This window comes from Furipterus horrens, unplaced genomic scaffold, assembly GCF_987537825.1.
Source record: "Furipterus horrens unplaced genomic scaffold, mFurHor1.1.pri manual_scaffold_11, whole genome shotgun sequence".
NCBI classification, from domain to species: Eukaryota; Metazoa; Chordata; class Mammalia; order Chiroptera; family Furipteridae; genus Furipterus; species Furipterus horrens.
In genome coordinates, this window is record NW_028327181.1 from 60,847,520 (window position 1) to 60,868,283 (window position 20,764).

Consider the following 20,764-nt stretch of genomic DNA (forward strand, 5'->3'; position numbering starts at 1 on the left):
CAGTTTGTTTTGTTTTTGGTTTTGCTTTAACTATCGCTCTTCTTAAGAGCTGTAACATTTAATTAATGAGATCACTTTAATATACAACTGAATTAAATGGTGATTGTCTTAGGAAGGTTGCTATGTGTTTTCTTTTCTTTTTTTTTTTTTAATTTTTATTTTTTGGTTATTCAATTACAGTTGTCCCATTTTCCCCCATTGCTCCCCCCTCCCAGCCCATCCCTTCTCCCACAATTATATCCCTCCCCGTTGTCCATGTCCATGAGTCATTCATATACGTTCCTTGACTAGACCCTTCCCTTACTTATCCCCCTTCTCTCCCTCCCCCCTCCCCCCTACTGACAACTATTCTAGTCTTTGCCTATTTAGTTCGTTTGTTTGTGTTGCTCTTTAGTTTCCTGTATTGGGTGATATCATATGGTATTTTGCTTTCTTTGCCTGGCTTATTTCACTAAGCATAATTCTCTCTAGTTCCATCCATGTTGTTGCAAATGGCAGGAGTTCCTTCTTTCTTTCTGCTACGTAGTATTCCATTGTGTAGATGTTCCACAGTTTTTTGATCCACTCATCCACAGACGGGCACCTAGGCTGTTTCCAGCACTTAGCTATTGTAAACAGGGCTGCTATGAACATAGGGGTGCATAAGTTCTCTTGAATTAGTGTTTCAGGATTTTTGGGGTATAATCCTAGCAGTGGAATCACTGGTTCAAATGGCAGTTCCATTTTTAGTTTTTTGAGGTAATTCCATACTGTTTTCCACAGTGGCTGCACCAGTCTGCACTCCCACCAAACAGTGCAGTAGGGTTCCCGTTTCTCCACATCCTCGTCAGCATTTGTTGTTTGTTGATTTGTTGATGATGGCCATTCTGACAGGCATAAGGTGGTATCTCATTGTGGTTTTTACTTGCATCTCTCTGATGGCCAATGATGTTCAGCATTTTTTCATGTGCCTATGGACCTTCTACAGAAGGTCCTCTTCGGAGAAGTGTTTGTTCAGGTCCTTTGCCCATTTTTTAAATGGGTTGTTTGTTTTCTTGATGTTGAGTTGTATAAGCTCTTTATATATTTTGGAGATCAGTCCCCTGTCTGTGATATCATTGGCAAATATGTTTTCCCATATGGTTGGTTTTATGTGTTTTCTATAGAATACCAAATGACTCTTAACTTTAAGAAAACCAAACATTGAGCTTTCTTTTTCTTTTTTTTAATTTGAGCAGTTTATTCTCAAGTCATTACAGTGTTCAACCAGTTGGACATATAAACATAACAGACATAAAAGGAAACATTGGAAAGCACACATATACTCCCATTCTGAAAGAAGATATGTTATATGTACAGAAAAAGTAATGCAACAAATATTATTCAAAGTAATTTTTTGAAAATTCAGATGTGGGAAAGTATAAGGAAGTATAAGTTTTAAAGTAATTAGATAATTTTGATAGAATTATAAACATTGAGAAAATTTTAGAAGACCCCATCAATCACCTATGCTAGAATTTTGCCACTATGAAATATATCAAATTACCAATACCAAAATATGCTAACATAAACATGCAATGTGAAAGCTGTACCAAAGAAAACAGCATTAGGCTTCTATCACAAACTGTCTATGCAAGATTTCTTAGGTGTGTTCATGAAAAAGGAACTTTTAAAAGAGCCATTATAATGGATAAAAAGTAATTTAAAAAACCTTTTAATTCTATCATTTTCAAATGTAGCTGCAAAAAAATCTAAATATGACTTTTAAAAACATTAGCTTATGAATAAAAGAGTTGAGTAGTGCATTCTTTATGCATTTGAGTTTTTTAATTGATGCTACGATAATTCTAGTATTTATAATATATAGGAATATCTGGACCTCACCACTACAGTAGGTAATCTCTCAGACAGGAACTCATCTTAGAAAGTGAAAAGGAGAAACATGACATGTTTGAATTCAAAACAAAACAGCATTGTAAAATGGTAAACTATCATAAAAATAGCTGCATGTGAAGTTCAATACTATTTTCTTAAAGCAGATGTTTAAGACCAAAATGCAAAAATGATACTCGCTCAAACTGGTCTATTATCCAACACCTCAAACTAAGGATTTTTTGAGAGGTGCTTATGTTTATTATATCCCCTTGATTAAATGTGTACTCAAATTTGTGTTTTAAGACATTGCAGCCCTGATTCGTGTGGCTCAATGGGTTGGGCTTTGTTCCGTGAACGGAAAGGTCGCCAGCTCCATCCCTGGTTGGGGGATGCGAGAGGCAACTGACTGATGTTTCTCTCACACATTGTTGTTTCTCTACCTCTCTTCCTCTCTCCCTCTCCCTCTCTCTGAAAATAAAGAAATTAAATCTTAAAGAGAAAAAATAACATATTGCACAGTTAGTAGAATACCAGCATTCTGGCATCTCTAACATAAAATGGTTTCTTATTTAACACTGCTACTGAAAAGTAATTTTTATCCCAATGTTTAAAACCAATCATGTAGGACTTTTGAGCATATTAACAATATGAAAAAACATAATACAATGTTTAAAACCAATTATGTAGGACTTTTGAGCATATTAACAATATGAAAAAACACAGGCACTTGAATATAGGCTGTGAGTGACAAAAAGTAGAGACCACAATAAATAGCATGGCTAAGGGAAGTATATTTTTACATATCAGCTGGAGGTCTTTCACTGATCCAAATATAGAAGTAAGGACTATGCATAAAACTTTGATAAGAAAATCAGATCTCCCAGAAATTTCTTACCAAATAATTTTCACTGTATAAAGCAATGACTACTGCAAATTCTATTTAAGCTTTTTCAAACAAATGTCCAAGATACAGTTGTTTAAAATCTGATTTTTCCCTTTTCTTCACCTCAATACAACCCACAACCCTTCCCAACAGTCCAATAATATCCTCTATGCAAAACTTACCACTCACCTTGAGATGCAGGGCATCAGAAATGGTTATCATGTCAAAATAGTCCACATTTACTATGACATTTACAGTACCATAGACATCATGAGTTTAGATATCTTAGTCTGGTAATTCATTCAGTGATATTAACTGGTAAGAATGTGTAAATATTGACTACCCAATAGAAAGTCATAGTAGCATTTTCAAAACAACCAAAATAATAAGGATTTTTAATGTTTTACAATGTTAAACATTTAAATTGTCAAATTCACTACGAAAAAATATCACACACACATTTTCATCACCCAAATGAGAACACACAAAACTTCAGACAGTTGATACTGAGAAACAGGGTTTTCTTCTGTCTTTCTTTCAAAAAGAGATGACATTTATTTTGGCCATTCCCTAGATTCTATGTTTACAAGTTTATAAAGAGTACATCTATAATGCAGTATAATATAGACATTAAAAACCACTTCACCCTTTATCATAGTCTTTGGCTAGAAACCTCATGAAGGGAAACTAAGGGGCTGATGAGGCAGGTCATGCTTCCATCTTACACGTTACTGACTGGAAGACTTGCCTCATCCAAATCCACTGGGTCACAATCTTCTTCCTGAGAGCCATTTTTACTTGGAGGTTTTAGCGAGCTTGTTAAGTCAGTTTGGTAGCTGGTTCTCTTGTAGAAACAATCTGGACCTTGAAGTTCCCTAGTTTGACCTTGGTAAGAGGCTCATAAAATCCTCGCTTATCCACAGTGAAGCTTGAGACCAGAGGTGCTGGAGAGTCCGTAGAATGTGAGGCAGCTGCCGCTGCGCTGGGCGGGCGGAAAGCGTGTTTGGACTCCGGACAGTTGGAAGGCTCAGACCAGGCTGATAAGCCAGGTCCCTGCTGCGCTGCAAATGACTGCTTTCATCCAATTGTGCATCTCTCCAGGGCTATGGGCCTGCACAGAGAAAGTTCCAGACGAAGTTACAGTTTGTCCCAAATCATTATGTAACTTTGTTTACATTCCTCTTTAAATGGTATTATGTGGAAAGGTTCCTTTTCCAGTTCAGATTTTAAGTAGCCTATTGTGCTTTTATCCAATTAAAAATATGTTCCCTTCCAGTTTTTCATCAATGCTCCTCGTTTTACACAATATCCAGCTTTGATAACTGCACTCTCTGAAGGTGGTTTAGGAGTAAAGTAAGGAAGATGGCTCCGTGACTGGTTCTGTCAATACTTTGACCACAGTCTACTTTCTGAGTTGGAGTGGAGATGGGTACACACACCACTTACAGTGTGAGCTCTGTAAGACATTTGCCTCTTCTCACTTCCACCCTGGCGACTCAGGTTATGAAAATGAGGCTGTGTGGCTGCTTTGGTACTGTAATTTTTATAGCTTTGTTCAGGCACTTATCCATTCTATTTGGTCCTGCTGATCATTAGCTTGTAGGGAATACTTCTTCGTCCTTGCGTTCATAACAAAACAGAAGTCAGCCTTTGACCTTAGCTTAGTTGCATCGCTAACCTTTGAAAGATAGGTTAAATTTAATGGCTCTGACACGTGACGATCCAGAAGGGAGGTTCGATTATCAATGTACCATGCAACACTATGTTCTCTGGTATCCAGTGTTAAGTACCTTCGAAGAAATTTTCATTTTCTTCAATGTCTGGAAAACCACAAATGAGATTCTAATGATCCACGTAAGGCATTTCTGAGCTTGAACATTACGCAGCCCCCGCCAGCCCCACAGGACTGGGTGCGGGGCAGCCTCCCAGTCCACCTCAGCAGGCACAGTGTTCCTGGAGCCCGATGCTGCCTGGGGGGCCGCACTCCTCATACTCAACTTCAGCGTGGCCCTCAGCCTGGGGAAATGGCCGCACGCCCACCACGGCCGTGGCTCCCACAGGGGACCAGCTGTGCACGCATACCCGCCCCAACTTTGGGCTTTCTACTTGAAGTATGGTGTATGACACATATACATTAGACACACAGACTCTTACAAATACATTGCTGCTGCATCTTCAGCCACATAAAATATTTATACTTGATATCCTCTGGAACAGGAAAATACAGTCCATGTAGAAGATAGGAAAGGCATATTTGAGAAGATTGCAAATAATTACATGTAAAAAATATTATGCCAATAGAAAGTTCTTGTGTGTTACCATTTTTAGTTGAAGGATTTGTAGAAAAGAGGAAATGATCGTTGTTTTTTAAAAAACCATGTTGGCCAGAAGTTACATACAAAATTCTAAGTTCCTTAACTATGATCAAGTAACTATGAAGGAGTTCAATTCTTAAAGTACCAAATTCTACCATGTAAAGCTCATTAACTGGATTCTTCCCCCACCCCCTGGCTTTGTTTATGTGCTATAGTTTTTGGGGGGTGTATTGAACTCTAAATGCTATGTAGCATGTGGGTAGTGACACCTGAGGGAGTTTGGGAACTGGCCTGGAATTGAGAAGGTGAGGATTATTTAGCAGGGTGGCAATTGGAGAGGGTTAGCCATTATTTTAACACACTTACCTCTGATTTCACATGTGCTCTTAGGACAAAAAAGGAGGGGGGCAGAAAATGAGCCTATACAGATCTCTTCATATATCAAGAAGAGAAATTAAATTACACTTAAAATATACACATAATTGCATTTCTTTGTTACTCTAGAAAGTTCTGGAGAATAGCTGATGAGCCAATTTGATATGGATCTTTTAGGTTCTAGTGTGTGAACACATTTCAGAAGGTTATAAATTCTAATAGTCTTATTGGCATCTACACCTATTCCTATTTCTTGGAGTTGAGACTCTTTTAAGTATTGTACCCTTTAACTTAAAAATGCTTGCAGATCAAGATCAATTATTGTGATGGTATCCTCCTTTGTCATTTGGTTAAATACATATTTTTACCTCTGCTGGCTTGTTTCGCTCATCTTATAAACATGGCCAGGTATAAAAGAATTTAAAATATAATTTTAAAGTACCATTTTATAACCTTGCTTTTACCTCAAACTACAAGTTTATTTTGATTTCTTGAAAGGATAGTCTATGTTTACTGTCTTCTTTTTTGACTCCCATTTACTCTTCAACCCATGAAATCTGACTTTTGCTCCCTCCACCACTTAAACTGCTGCTCTTGTTTAGATTGCCAGTGAATACTTTTTGGGCCCCATCTTAAATGACACTATTGACCTTTCCTCTCTGCAGTTCTCACCTCCTTTGGCTTTCTTATCATCATTCTTTGCTGGTTTTCCTTACTTTCTCTGCCCATACATTCCCAGTTGATTTTACCAGCAATTCCTCCCCTGTCCATTTTTTAAAAGTTAATTTCTTCCAGGAAACCATCCTTGCCTCTCCTTTACTTTATAGTTAGAGGGAAATTTTCACTCTTTGGGGGAACATGGAATCATTATAAAATGTCCCTAAAACAAGAAGATTTCTAGTCCGTTGTTCTCAGTAATGTGGAAAGAGCACTGGTATTGGAATTATGAGACCTGTGTTTGTATTGGTTACACAGTATTTAAAAGTGCATTCATTTTCTTTCTCTGGCTTATTTCACTGAGCATAACACCTTCTAGGTCCATTCATGTTGTTGCAAATGGCAAGATTTTGTTCTTTCTTATGGGTAATATTCCATTGTACATATGTACACATCTGCTCATCTATGGGTAGACACAGGTTGCTTCCATATCCTGGCTATTGTCAATAATGCTGCAAAGAACATAGGGGGTGCATATGTCTTTTTAATTAGAGTTTTGGATTTCTTTGTATAAATACCCAGAAGTGGAATCACTGGGTCATATGATAGTGCTAATTTTTAATTTTTTGAGAACGTCCATACTGTTTTCCATAGTGGCTGCACCAATATACAATGCCACCAAACCATGCATGAGTATTACCCTTTCTCCACATCCCCAGCAACACTTGTTGTTTCTTGATTTATTGATTATAGCCATTCTGACAGGTGTGAGGTGATATACTATATAATTTCACTTATATGTGTAATTTAAAAAACAAAACAGAAACAAGCTCAAAGATGCAGAGAACAAACTGATGGTTGCCAGGTGGGAGGGATGTTTAGAGAATGGGTGAAAAGGGGGAAGGGATTAAGATGTATCAGTTGCCAGATACAAAAAGAAAGCCATGGGGATGTAAAGTACAGCATATGAAATATAGTGAATAATATTATAATAATTACGAATGGTGTCAGATGAGTGCTGGACTTGTTGGGGTGATCACTTTGTAGGTTATGTAGATGTCTGATCACTGTGTTGTACACCTGAAACCAGCATGCTGTTGTGTCTCAACTGTAATTGAAAATTTAAAAAAAATTTTAAATACATTTATTCTTTCAGACTCACTTTACTCTTTTAAAAAGCTGTCATGCTTACTGTGAGGTATAAATAATATGTACATCTGAAAATACCTCAAGTAGTAAGCAAAGTATTATTCCATATATGTTATATATCACAGTAGTATTTTATCAACAGTGAATGCCTTTTTAGTTCTCATGTCAGCTTGTAGCAGAGCATTTTCCTGAGATAAGGGAATTTAGAAGGTTTGTGAGGGGGAATATAAAAATATTTTTTTAATTGTTAAAAGTATTTGTCTTCTAATTGTTTAATATACTCATTTTATTAGCAATGCCTATCAACTATAAGTAGTTTTCTGGCTTTGGGCTTAAATCATGGAGAGAAGGGGGATTATAAACAAACCATTTTATGAATTCTCCAGAAAAGGATGGAAAAGTCAAAGTGGGAATAACGGCTTTATAAGAAGGGAATTTATAAAGAGAAATCTTAGAGGAACTGGTCTTTTCTCTTTTTATTTATTTGTTTGTTTGTTTCTTGTTTTTCTATTACAATTATCCCATTTTTTCCCCCATTGCTCTCCCCTACCCCACCCACCTAACCACCCACTGGCAATCCCCACCCCGTTGTCCATGTCCATGGGTCATTTATACATGTTCCTTGACTAGACCCTTCCCCTTCTTTCTCCCCTTTCTCCCCCTCCCCCTTAGCCCCTTGTCACTGTCCTTCTGTTCTTTGTTTCCATGCCTGTGGTTCTATTTTGCTTATTTGTTTGTATTGTTCATTAGTTTCCTGTATTAGGTGAGATCATATGGTATTTGTCTTTCGCTGCCTGGCTTATTTCACTAAGTATAATACTCTCTAGTTCATCTTTTCTCTTTTTAATTGTTATATACCATAAAGCACTCAGAGCTTAAACAACAATTATACTATCAAGCCTAATTGTTGTTTTCTGTAAGTATACTAGGTCCTTAAGTATATGAAACCAGTTGATATTCTTCCCTTTTTGATTTTTAGACAAAATATGAACTAGAGGTTTTTGCTTTGTGTTTTTTTCTTCAACATTTTATTATAAAAAAGTAAACAGATAAGTTGAAAGAATTGTACAGTAAATCATCCAAACACACATCCCTGTTGGATTCACAGTTAACATTTTGCTATACTATATGGGCTTTATCAGATATCTATTCATCTATTTATCCCTGGGCTAGAAGTTCATAAGCAGGAAAATGTTTTATTTACTCTTTTACATATATTTTATATAGAAACCTTAAGAAATAAAAAGTTCAATACTTCATAAGCTATAATTTTCTGAATAAGTTTAACATTAAATAAAAACATACCGTGTGTATAATATAAAAACATGAATGGAAAGATGAATGCCAGATTCAGGGGAGTAATTACATGTACAGAGATGGGGGAAGGGCTCATAGAGAAGTTCAAAGGGGGCTTCAACTGTAATGTTTTATTCCTTAGATTCTGAAGAGTAAAGTGTTAGAATGTGATAGTGCATTGAGTATCTGGCTATTTGTTATCCTCTGTTCTTTGCTGTATATTTGAAATATTTCACAATTAAAATTAAAAGAAAGATTTGCTACTTAGTTTTCTTTTCCCTGGCAAAGTGCTTTTCACTTCACTTAAGATCCTTTGTCCCTGTTGGCCTTCCAGCTGAGGTGGATTGAATAGAATCTGAAAACACCTTATCTTTTCTCAGTTTGATGTACTAGCTAAAGAATGACACAAAGTGCTCCCTTTCTACTAAGGATTGAAAAGTATAACTTTTGCATACTTCTTGGTTTGGCTAACCCAGAGAGGAAAAAAAAAAATTCCCGAATTATACTTAAATTCCTTGAAGTTATTTTATGTGGTTGCTGAAAAGTAGATAATTGTGTAATTATGTAATTTTTCATGTTCACCTGATTTCAGAGAAGAAAGACATGGAGAGTGAAATATGGCCAGGGAAGCTGATACATGAAAACTTGGAGAGATAATGATGCTGCTCAGCCAGGACCTGGAAACCTGACCAGTCTAAACAAACTCATAGTACTAAATTGCTTGTGAAAGAGCTCAATCAGACCTGCTGAGATTTGAACTTTTGGCTCCTGAAAGTCTAAGGCAGGCTTGAAAATAAAAATACAGCCCTTGCCTACTGGACTCTGTTCCAGGCCCTGTACTGGATTCTCTGTATGAGGAGATAGTCTATCCAAAGAGCAAGAGGCAGCTGGAGAAAGATGAGGCAATGAAAAGGAGTCTTAGGGGCTTCTCCCTGTACCAGGTGTGGAATGAACTTGCAGGGAGAGAGAACGTCCATCATTAATTAATGTATTGATTCTTTCAGAAATATTTATCTGGAACCGTAAGGAAAATACAGTGGGGTATGATATAAAGGACCACATAACCAACCAGAATATATTTAGTGCTTTTGACTGGCTGAGCAATGTGTTAGGCTCTGTGAAGTCACTGTCTGATTTGCTCTAGCAGAGAGATCACTTTTATGGCATAAAATGGAGAATAAGACCTTGAATAACAATATAGATTATAAATTCTAAAGGAGTTAGAAATGTGTCATAGCATACTATATATAAACCAGGAATTAATCACTGGACTTAATCAGAAAACTTAAGTCCAAATCCTGTCCCTGCTCAAGCTTTGTAAACTTGAGCAGGTCCTTTAATTTCTGAGCCTCAGTTTTCTCATTTATAAAATGAAGCCCCCACCCCAATAAATAACTCAATAAATAAAATAAAGTGAAGCCCAGCCAGCTCTGCTTACCTATACACAGGATTATATTGAGAATCAAATAAGGATGGATGTGAAAACACTATAGAGTTGTAATTATTGAAAGAGCTGAGAATTGAACTAGACCTTGAAAAATGTTTTACATGGACAGCCTTAAAGGTTAGATAAAAGTGGTCTCAGAGAGGGAACAACTTGAACAGAGAGGAGAAAGAAACTTAGATATAAGAGGAAAGGATAAAAACCACCCAATTATAACAAAAGATTTGTTTTGGGAGAGTGGGTAAAAAGTAGTTACCTATGCAGTAATGACTGGATTATGGTAGGATTTAAATTATAGATGATCTGAAGGCTAGAAGGAAGAGTTTGGACTTGATCTCAAAAGCAATAAGAAACTATTTGAGGATTTTGAGTAGGGACTTATAATGTATGTAAGCCACATTCATTTTCATAATTAGTATCTAACAAAGTGCCTGGCATACAGGTATTTAAGATTAGTCTGACTGAATTCAGTTAATCTGTCAACAATATGTACAATGAATTGGACACATCTGAGCCTGAAGCCTAGCCTTCTTATCACCTAGATATTAGTCTAGTTTATCTTTTTCCTCAACTGTAACAAGGGATGATAATACCTGCCCAATTAATATGTTTATTCCAAACATCAAATAAGAGAGTGAGGCCATCACTTTCTATAAATATATTAAATGTCTCCTTCATGTAAGATGCTATGTAAAGGAAAAAAAACTAAATGATTAAATCATTTAAAACTCATTTTTTAAAAAAATAAAATGTTTAAAGAGAGTGGGGGATTAAATGGTTAAATGTTCTGTAAGGTGTGTTGGATGTGAAAGGTGATCTATAAATGCCTATTATTTTTACTAAACAATGGAGTGTGGGGCTTTTGTAACCTGAAGAAAGCAGCGTTTCAGCATCTCTTCCCACTGGAGCATATGGCGGTTAAGACCACGGGGGATGGAGAATGCCTTAGAGATTGCCTCTCCTGGAGTTGATACGCAGATCTTTTTAGTATTCTCCATTGCTCTCATGGTGGAAAGTTCCATGGAAAGGAGTAGAAGGGCTCAGTGACATTGTTCCGTCCAGTGTTTAAAACTATTGTCAGGTATTCTTTAAATAAAACTATTAGCCACATGGTGATTGCAAAACATGATTGCCTTTAAGAGCCTTTGTTTACAGAGTTTGGTTTATTGTATTATGTGAAGAGTGCCTTTGACTAAGTGTAGTGAGATACCTCTTGGTGCTGTCTGAACAACAAGTTTAAAAATTAGGGGTATTATCTTGACCGTTTTATCCTAGCATTTTCCAGACTCACAGGAGACAGAATGTTTTGCTACTCCAGGTAACAGGCTTTTTGTTTTGTAACTCTTTATAGGGTGTTGGTTTTCTCCCTTTTGACACATGGTGGGGATTGATTTACTATTTATTTCTCTAGATCACACCCTTAGAGAAAAACATAAAAATACAAATAGATCTTCTGATTGGTATAATAATTTTTTCTTATAAGTAGGTATTTAAAAAATAAAGTTATATAAGTTAATGCTATTATTTCAAAGCTTAAAAAATACAAAAGTCCAGTGAACACTGCAGATTTCCACATTACTACTGATTGTAATATTGAGTTAATGTCATTCTGGCTTGCAAACAAGAATAGTGAGGACTCCTTACTATCCTTACCACTATGAAATAGTGGTACATAGGGGAAGTTTATATGTATTTTAATTTTCACTCATTCATCAATTTCTCACCCTAAATACAAACAAATACAACTAGTATTCTGTTATTGGAAGCTGATTGGTCAATTTATGGATCATCCTAATAATGAAAATTTAGTGCTGTCTTGTTCACAAAACACTTTTGTTTATGTATCTTAATAAAACTGTGGGTATTATCATCCCCACTTTAAGAGTAAAGAAACTGCTCTGGCCGGGTAGCTCAGTTGGTTAGAGCGTCGTCCTGATACACCACCATTGTGGATTTCATCCTTTGTCAGGACAAATACAAGAATCAACCAATGGATGCATAAATAAGTAAAACAACAAATCATTGTTTCTCTCTCTCTCCGTCCCTCCCTCCCTCTCTCCCCCTCCTTTCCTCTCTCTCTAAAAAGCAACTTAAAAATTTAAGATTAAAGAAAATAGAGGTGGGATAGATTAAGACAAAATAACTAGAATCTAGAACTTTTAATAGCAGACCCATTGCCATTTTAATGTTGCCTGCTTTAGCTATTTGTCAGATTGATGGAAAAGAATATAGAAGATTACTTCTAGTCAGCATCTTCCTTTTCTCAGTGAATAAACTACACAGTGGACTTTATTTTAAGGTTGCATATGCAGGGAAAATGCGGAATCTCTCTGCCCACCCTCAACTCTAACTCTACCCACCTCACCCCCTGCCCCATCCTTCCCTAATTTCGTCCCTCTCTCCCTCTTTTCTTAATGACCAGAAGAAAAAGCACATAGATCTTTCCCCTATTAAGAGTTTTTACCTCAGAGAAAGTCAAAAGATAGATACATTGAGAATTTAGAAAAGCAAAAATAAAATTTATTAGTCTCATGCACTGTAATCTAAGATGCCTCACCAGACACTCTGATTTTATCCCTGAAGGGCAATTTTCTTGACCTTTCTCTTAGCCCTCTTAAACCAAAGAGTAGATTTTCATGTCAGGCACTCTTTTAAGTACTTTACATATATTAATTTAATGAATCCTTACAATATCTTCATAAATTATGAGCCACAGATTAAATAACTATCCAAATTCACAGCTATTGGTGGCCGTAAGATTCAAACCCAGCCTAGTAATTTTAAGGCTAGGTTTTTAACTGCTATGCTACTGCTTTGAACTATATGGCTGTTTGTCTTAAGTGGATTAAATGCACTTTTCAGGATCTCCAAATTGGATGAAATTCTTTTCCTAAGGTTCCCAATTCTCACAAAAACAGATTTGGGGACTTTTCTTTAGGATTTATTATCCCATTTTGCAGATAAAATTAAGTGACTTGGCCAAAATCTTAGTTTGTTAAGTGGCTGTGCTAGAACTAGGACTTAGTGTCCTCTGGTATCTATCCCACTATTTTTGGCACTATAAACTAACTCACTTTATAGCTCATTAGCTACCATCATTCAAGTGATCCCCCCATGTTGAAATTTTGTTACAGCAGAAAAAGGACATCCACATCTTTCACTCACATCTTAGTGCACCTTTGTGTCTGTTCCGGAGTACAGTTAGGTTTTACACAGACTTACAGTATTTATACCTTATGGAGGGACATATGAAAACATACTGATGAAATTACCTTATGGACACATAAAGGACATATATTACTTTAAAATTTTTTTAGTGTTTTAACATAATTCTATAAAAATTTAATTTGGTCATAGCTAATGCTGTCAAGAGCCAAATTAACACTGTAGAACATTCATATTTCTGAACCTTGAAATGGTCAGCAAATGACATGACAAAATTCATTTCAAATCTAACTCAAGCAACAGTGTAAAGATATGCAGCTGTTTTTCTTCAGGGACCTTTGAGCAGATTTTTTGTTTTGTTTTGTTTTTTGGAAGTAAGCTCCTCATGTGGAGTAGAAAACTAGCTTAGTTTATTTCATGCTGCTCAATCTAATTTGGAATCATTTTTGAAGTCCTAGATACTTGGGTACAGAGAGCTTGCTCCCTAGAGCCTTGTTTCCTGACAGTGGAGAGTAAAGGAATAAATTGAGCTGAAACTAAATTGATAGACATTTTGACACTCTGCAGGCCATGAAAAGAAAAGGAATTTGTTCAACTTTCAAAAACAGATAGTAGAAAGAACTATTTCCTTAAAGTTATCTCAGTTTGCAGAGATGATTTAATTATTTTCTTGAAAAACCAAGAGGCATGTTCTAGCACTTTCCCAGTTATCTATATTACAATTCAAAATGAGAAATTAACTTTGAAAAGCTTTTGAAAAAGCCTGGATGGGGGTGTTAAAATAGTCTCTTTAGCTAAACATGCATTGACAAAGGTCTTTTGAGGGAAAACAAAGGAGTATGCACTTCTGGGGTGTCACTCTAGGAACCTACTTATAAAAGACAAGTATATATATTTATGAAATTTTTATCTGAAGCTGTTTTTAAAGGTGAGAGATATTAAGTGTGAATTGAGTAAGCTACATTTCCTGCTGACTTCTTTTTCAGACATACAGATGACTACCATGCCATCATCCTTCCTAAATGGCATCATTTAGTATTGACTTCAATAAAATCTCATCTCTGCTGTGTCATGAAAGGCCCTGGACTCACCTTAACAGTGCTGTTCTAAACAGCCCACTGCCTTCTTTTTTTTTTTTAAGTCACTACTGGAGGTTGTTATAAATTACAGCCTGGAAAGAGTTTTAAACTGGCAAGTTTGCTAGATATTTAAAGTAATTTATTTTGGGGTGTATCAGCATTTTTTTTTTTTCTTACACTGCATTTGGGTGCCTGCTGACACAGCCTGAACAAATCTTTCAAACATTTTCCTTCCTGGAGATGGATGAAGATGATGATGCAATGGACTCCAACATCCAGACATTTTATTAACTCTTCATTTGCCAGTTGGTTCCTTCCTATCACCAGATCTGTAGGAAACTTAGATACCTATTTCCAGTATGAGTTAGCCATATTTCAAGTCCCTCAATACCTTGGCAACAACTCTTTAAGTTTTATGGAAGGATCAACTAACAAAAGAATAATTCCGGTTTTAGGCATTTAATTTATAGTTTAGATTATTTTATTACTAGTATTTTGAAAATTGCCAAACTTACCAATAGGAAAAGAGATCTGGAAATTTATATTAAAAAAAACAAACTTATTTCTTGAGTCTAGTATATGTAGAGTCTTACAGTGACTTTTTTTAAATTTTAGTCTCTTTTCTTTTATAATTGGATAGTGAAATATTTTTTTTAATTATTATTAAATTTTGGCTCTGGAATTACTAAGGCAGCTTTAATGATATATATATTTAGTCAAGTATTAAGAAAAGCTAAACATACTGGTACCTGAAAATATTTGTCCTGATGAAGGGCATGAAATAAGGGACCTTTTATTGCGTGACTCCACGGGGCCAGCTCCTTTTGTAAGCCACTACATCACACGTGGGAGAGAGAAGAGCTGGTTCCTATTCAGGTGAAAGGCACTGCTCAGTGAGTTGTTAGGAACAGGATAAAGACTTAAATTCATGAAAGCATCATGCCATAGGGTTTGGTGGGAAAGGCCCTAGATCAGGAGTCATAAAACTGGAGTTCCTACGTGACATTGAACGAGGTTATCTGACTAGACCCTGAATTTTCACATCTGTAATGTGAGGATATAATCTCCAGCCTGTCTTCCTCCCAGATCGCTGGCACAATATACAGTAATTCTCAAGTATGGCTGCACACTGGAATCGCCTGAGGAGCTTTGAAAAGTACTGACGTCTAGGTTTCAACTTCAAGTGATTACGATGTGATCGGTCGCAGCTGGATATTGGGATTTCTTAAATCTCCACAGGTGATTCATGTGTGCAGCTAAGGCTGTGAATCCTTAGTTTGGAGGATGGTCAGGAAAACCCTTTGTAATTTTATTTACAAGGGTTAGCAGATGTTATCAACTATGTTGATAGTTTGTTTTTTCATCATAATTTCAACTTTTTTATTTTTAATTCCAGCTAATCTCTGAATTTCCTCAGCCTTTTAGCACAGAGGAAGCCGTTGATAAATGTTTGTTGCACTTGTGAATGTACAGCCTTTTAAAGTTTTAAAGCTATTTGAAAAATGGGATTTGTTTGAGTTTCAATGTATAGAGCCTGTTGAGGCAGGACCTTTCTGCTGAAACACTGCCAAGAAATGCCAGTCTTCCCTGCCCACCCCCGGCTCGCTCCACTGCTTGGCCCAAGGCGCGGCGTCTTGACGGTGACCCCTGTACCCCCAGGCTGGACGCACGCAGAAGGACACGGTGGGTGCCGCGAGCCCGTCCGGGGCGGGGCGCCGGCAGGGCCGACCCTCCGCGCCCGCCTGGCCCACCCCGCCGCGGCGCCCCGCCCCGGACGCGGGTTGGGGAGGGCTGCTGGCGGTGTTCTGCTGCCAGGACTCCACAGCCGAGCCCTAGGGCTGCGGCGGCTGCCTCCGCGCGACCTGGCGGGCCCACTTTGGCCGCCGGGAGCCCGCGTTGGACACTCGCCTCCGGCCCGGCGGACCGCAACGTGAGCGCCTCGTGCCCGCGCCGGGCTGGGGCTAGGATGCGGACCTGAGAGCCTTGAGCCAGCTCCATGACCCTGAGCACGTTGACCCGCGAAAGGAAGGCGCCTCCCGCCTGCACCTGCAGCCTTGGTGCCCCCGACATGATCCCTTACTTCTCCGCCGACGCGGTCATCTCGCAAAACGCCATCAACCAGCTGTGAGTGCCCCCGCGCGCCCTCCCGCCCTCTGTGAACGCTGGGAAAGTTTGCGTTTCAGCAGCCGCTTTCCCCAGCGTCCCGGAGAGCAAGCGAGGGCGAAATTGCACCCTGCGCGCTTGGAGGTCTCGGGGCTTCCGAGGGGGATAGTGGGGTAGAGGTGTGGGCTAATTCTTGGAGGCAGAAAGTGTCCGGGGGTGGGGTTAAGGGGTGGACAGAGGAATCCTTTGCGAGAATTCCTGGTAAACTTTGAGGGAATCTGAAAGTGGGGTCGTTCCAGGGAAGTTGTCTGTGACAGCCGAGCCGTTTGGCACTCCAGAGACTCGGAGGGTGAAGGGCGATCTGTAGCTTCTGAACCGCCAGCCGGAAACGCTAGGACTCCCCTTGTGGGTCCTGATGGGGATCCAGCGCCGATGTTTGTTGTTTTGGTTTTGTTTCAAATAAGTTTGCGTCTGACCATGGGTTTCTGTTGCAACCCATTTACACAAAGAAAGTCAGTTCATTCTTCGTCTTCACTAGCTGTAGTCTGGAATTATTTCCAAAAACTGGATTTCAACAGCTTGGCTGTTTTTCTTTTTGTCTCCCCCTGTAGTAGAGTATGTGCTCACAACCCCAGCCTGCATACATACATACCTTCGTTCACTAAAGTGCAAGGTTCAGGCGCATCTTTGTCACTGTTTTTGAAGTCTCTAGAGTTGTTATTCTTCCTCTACATTTGTGGTTTATCCATTTCTGAGAACTGGGTGCTGAAGCTTGTGGTTAATCTCACCTCAAAGTTATAAAGTACAAAGTAGAGGAACTACATCTATTCAAGTTGCATCGTTAAACCAGTTTTAGGGTTACTTTAGATAGCAGCAGTTTGGTCTTGGTGTGTTAGCTCCCCAGAGTGGCTTCAGGAGAGTCACCTACTGAAGTTTTTACTGACTCTGGCACTTAAGCAAGGCTTCTATTTTCCTTCCAGGTCACCCCTGAAGAACTTTTTAATTGAGTTTTCAACACCAGAAACTTTCCATTATTTCTTATTAAAGGTCCCAACAGTGGCATGTAAAGTGATTTTATAGATAATCGTACATCTAATTTACTATTTTAATTAATGGTTTGCACTCCTGCCAAATCAAATTAAACTCATTTGAGTTTCAGCTTTTTCCCTTTGTTTAGATTCATGGTGAAGCTTCTAAAAAAATAGCCCCCCCCCAAAGAAAAGCCCCGTGGTTTTACTATTCTGTAATGTAAACTGTACAGAATTAAATCAGCTGCTTACTTGCATTTTCCCTTTTTTAAAAATGGACACATGGAGAGAAAAAGAAGAAAAGGAGTAAATAAACTAGATAACCAATCTTAAAATAATAGTGACAACAATACTTTAAAAATGAGAAAGGCAGTGGGAGCAACCCATACGTCCATCAATGGGTGAGCAGATAAACAAAATATGGTATATAATGCAACTAAATATTATTTAGCCTTAAAAAGGAAGGAAATTCTGACAAATGCTTTAATAGATAAACATTGAAGACATTATTCTAAGTGAAATAAGCTGTGACAAAGGGCAGATGCCTATGATTCCACATATGTGAGGTACCTGGGGTTGTTTAATTGCCAGGGCTTGGGGGAGGAGGAATGGGAAGTTTATGTTAAATAGGTACAAAGTTCATTTGAGGAAGAGAAAGTTGTTGTTCTGGGGGTGGTTGCACAACCATATGCATTATTTAATGCTGCTGAACTGTATACTTGAAAAGACAAATTTTGTTATGTATATTTAACTACAGTTTTAATAAAGATTTAAACAATTTAAAAGGCAGAGCTAAAAAGCTTTTTGGTGGGGGGAGGAGGGGGGGTTTTGAATCTTGCTTCCTAATGTAATCAGATAAGTCCAGATTTCCTTGGGTAAGTCATTTGACTTCAGTTTCTTCCACTGTAAAGGGAATACAGGTGTTTCTACCCCCAGAGGATCATAAGAGAGCATATGCATGGTAACACTTTTCAAACTACAAATTCCTGCACAGAAAAGTTAGTTAATTGAAAGTAAACAATACTTAATAGCTGTCATTTATTGACCACTTGTCACTGTGCTAAGTTTATTGTATATTATCTCCTTCAATCATCACAGCAATCTTGGGCACTTATTTGTTCTGTTTACAAATAATGAAGTTGAGGGTTCAAGAAGTTAAGTAATTGCTGAAAGCCATAGAGCTAGTAAATGACAAAACTGTCTTTAGAATCCAGATCTTTTTCCAGTGCTAAGTTTTAAGTGTATATATGGGGAGTGGGGTACCTTGGTACATAAGTACTCTTAGCCCAGTGGTTCTCTTGTTGCTGCTGAGGACCCCTCATAAGAGGTTTTTCTCTTTCTCTCATTTGCTGCCTCAGATTTGCTGTGGGTTTAGAAGCTATGGAACAAATCCTATGAGATTGTGTCCAAGTGAAAAAGTCAGAATGAGATCTTAAAGGCTCTGCTATGGAGAAGATTCATGATTCTAGAGTAATGGCCTTTGGACACCTATTTTGATGATTTCACAGGCTCTTTCTAATTCCTTGACATTTAAAAAAAATTGTTTATTTTTAGAGAGGAAAAGAGGGAGGGAAAGGTCAATGTGTGGGAAAAACACCAATTGGTTGCCTCACCTATGCGCCTTGGGACGGAACCCGCAACCCAGGCATGTGCCCTGATCAGGAATCAAACCAGTGACCTTTCACTTTGTAGTACAATGCCCAACCAACTAAGTCACGCTGATCAGGGCTAATTCCTTGCCTTTTAACTGTTATGTACTGTATAGTTGAAATTAGAGAATAGCTGGGGTTTTACTGTATTTTATTGGGAATTATATCATTATTAGATTAAGGTCTCCCCTTGCCATTGTATAAAACTTGCCAAATACGGTATAATTTCTGATATGTAATTTTTGATGTATCAGTGAAGAACATTAAGTGATTGAATTTATTTCAGAAACAAAGTTTGGTTAGTGTCATGTGTTAATCCTACTAGAAAAAATATGTGTGAGCAACCCAGAGTATCATCTATTCAGACTTTAAGAGTCTTGGGTCAGACAGCTCATGTGATTATGAAAAGTTTCATTCCCTGTAAGAGTCTATACATTTAATAAAAACAAAACTCTGAATTTCTGAAAACTATGGAAGACTGTGTTATTTTTAGAGAGCCAACATTCAATCCCTGAGAAGTCACTAAGCAAGGGGCCAGGGCTTTTCTAGTGTTGTTTTATGCCAAACAAAGAGCTTATGGAAAAATAGGCTATTTTTGTGTCCTAAAATGTTAGGGAAGGATCAAGAATTATTATATAAAGTGCTGCCAAAAGTTACCATTAAAAGTGTTCCCATTATGAAAACTTGTTAAAAGTGTTGAAACTTAGGTGCGTAAGACATTGTTTGATTTGTTAATGAGGTTACCTTGAGCTTTTTATCGTTGATCTAAAATATTTGTATTTATTTACTTGGTTTCATATGTGAGTTTGACTTCCTAGCCTGAAGTTAACTCCAATCTTAGTAACAGAGGAGCATATCAAGATGATTATCCAAAAATGTACCTTTTGCCCTGACTGGTGTGGCTCAGTGGATTGAGTGCCAACCTGAGAACAGAAAGGTCACCATTTTGATCCCCAGTCAGGGCACATGCCTGGGTTACGGACCACGTCCCGAACTGGGGGCATGTGAGAGGCGACTACTCACAGTATCTCTCACATTATCAATGTTTCTCTCTCTCTCTTCTCCCCCTCTCTCTAAAACAAATAAATGAAATATTTTTTAATGTACCTTTTAATGAAATTGAAAGGTGGGAAACAGTTTTATCTTTGTATTTATTAGTAATAGTACTAGTGCTCTATGGTTATCCAAGTGGGTTCAGTTTTGCTCTGTACTTATCCAGGTGATTTCACATGTGTTCATCTCTGAATTTAAGCTTGCATCAGAATCACCTCAACAGCTTATGAAAACACAGATTGCCGCCCACATCCCCAGAGTTTCTGATTCTGTAGGTCTGGGGTGAGGCTGGAGAAGATGATGCTGATGGTCCAGGAACCACATTTTGGGAACCACATCCTTAAAGTATTCCTCGGAGGCATATTGGACAAGTCATCATCCACATTTTACAAAGCAATAAACTAAGAAATATAAAAATGATGAAGTGATTTTTTTTTTTTTTGCACAGGGCTTATATAATTTGTTATTGGTAGAACTAAACCAGAACCAGCATTCCTGTTTCCCAATTCAGAGGTCTTATGATCTGCACTTGAAGTCCTAGTATTAATATATATATCTTTTATACATATGGGAATATTTTTTAAAAAGATTTTATTTATTTACTTTTAGATAGAGGGGACGGGAGAAAGAAAGAGCAATAACAGTGTGTGAGGGATACATAGATCAATTGCCTCTCACATGCCCCCAACTGGGGACCTGGCTCACAACCCAGGC

General features: G+C 37.9%; 1 protein-coding gene and 1 pseudogene across 2 annotated transcripts in view; one reads left to right on the forward strand and one right to left on the reverse strand.

Moving 5' to 3' along the window:
* SSH2 (slingshot protein phosphatase 2) overlaps positions 1–20,764 on the forward strand; it is a 217,421-nt gene that overhangs the window by 97,968 nt on the left and 98,689 nt on the right. Inside the window, exon 1 of one of the 2 annotated variants that reach the window (XM_090290636.1) lies at positions 16,046–16,341. The exons of the other annotated variant lie outside the window; for it this stretch is intronic. Coding sequence (XP_090146762.1) covers positions 16,214–16,341 — 128 coding nt within the window. The 5' untranslated portion in view covers positions 16,046–16,213. Of the gene's footprint in view, positions 1–16,045; positions 16,342–20,764 lie in introns of those variants that run through there. 2 annotated transcript variants of the gene reach the window in all.
* LOC149997928 (pleckstrin homology domain-containing family A member 1 pseudogene) lies at positions 3,459–4,600 on the reverse strand (annotated as a pseudogene).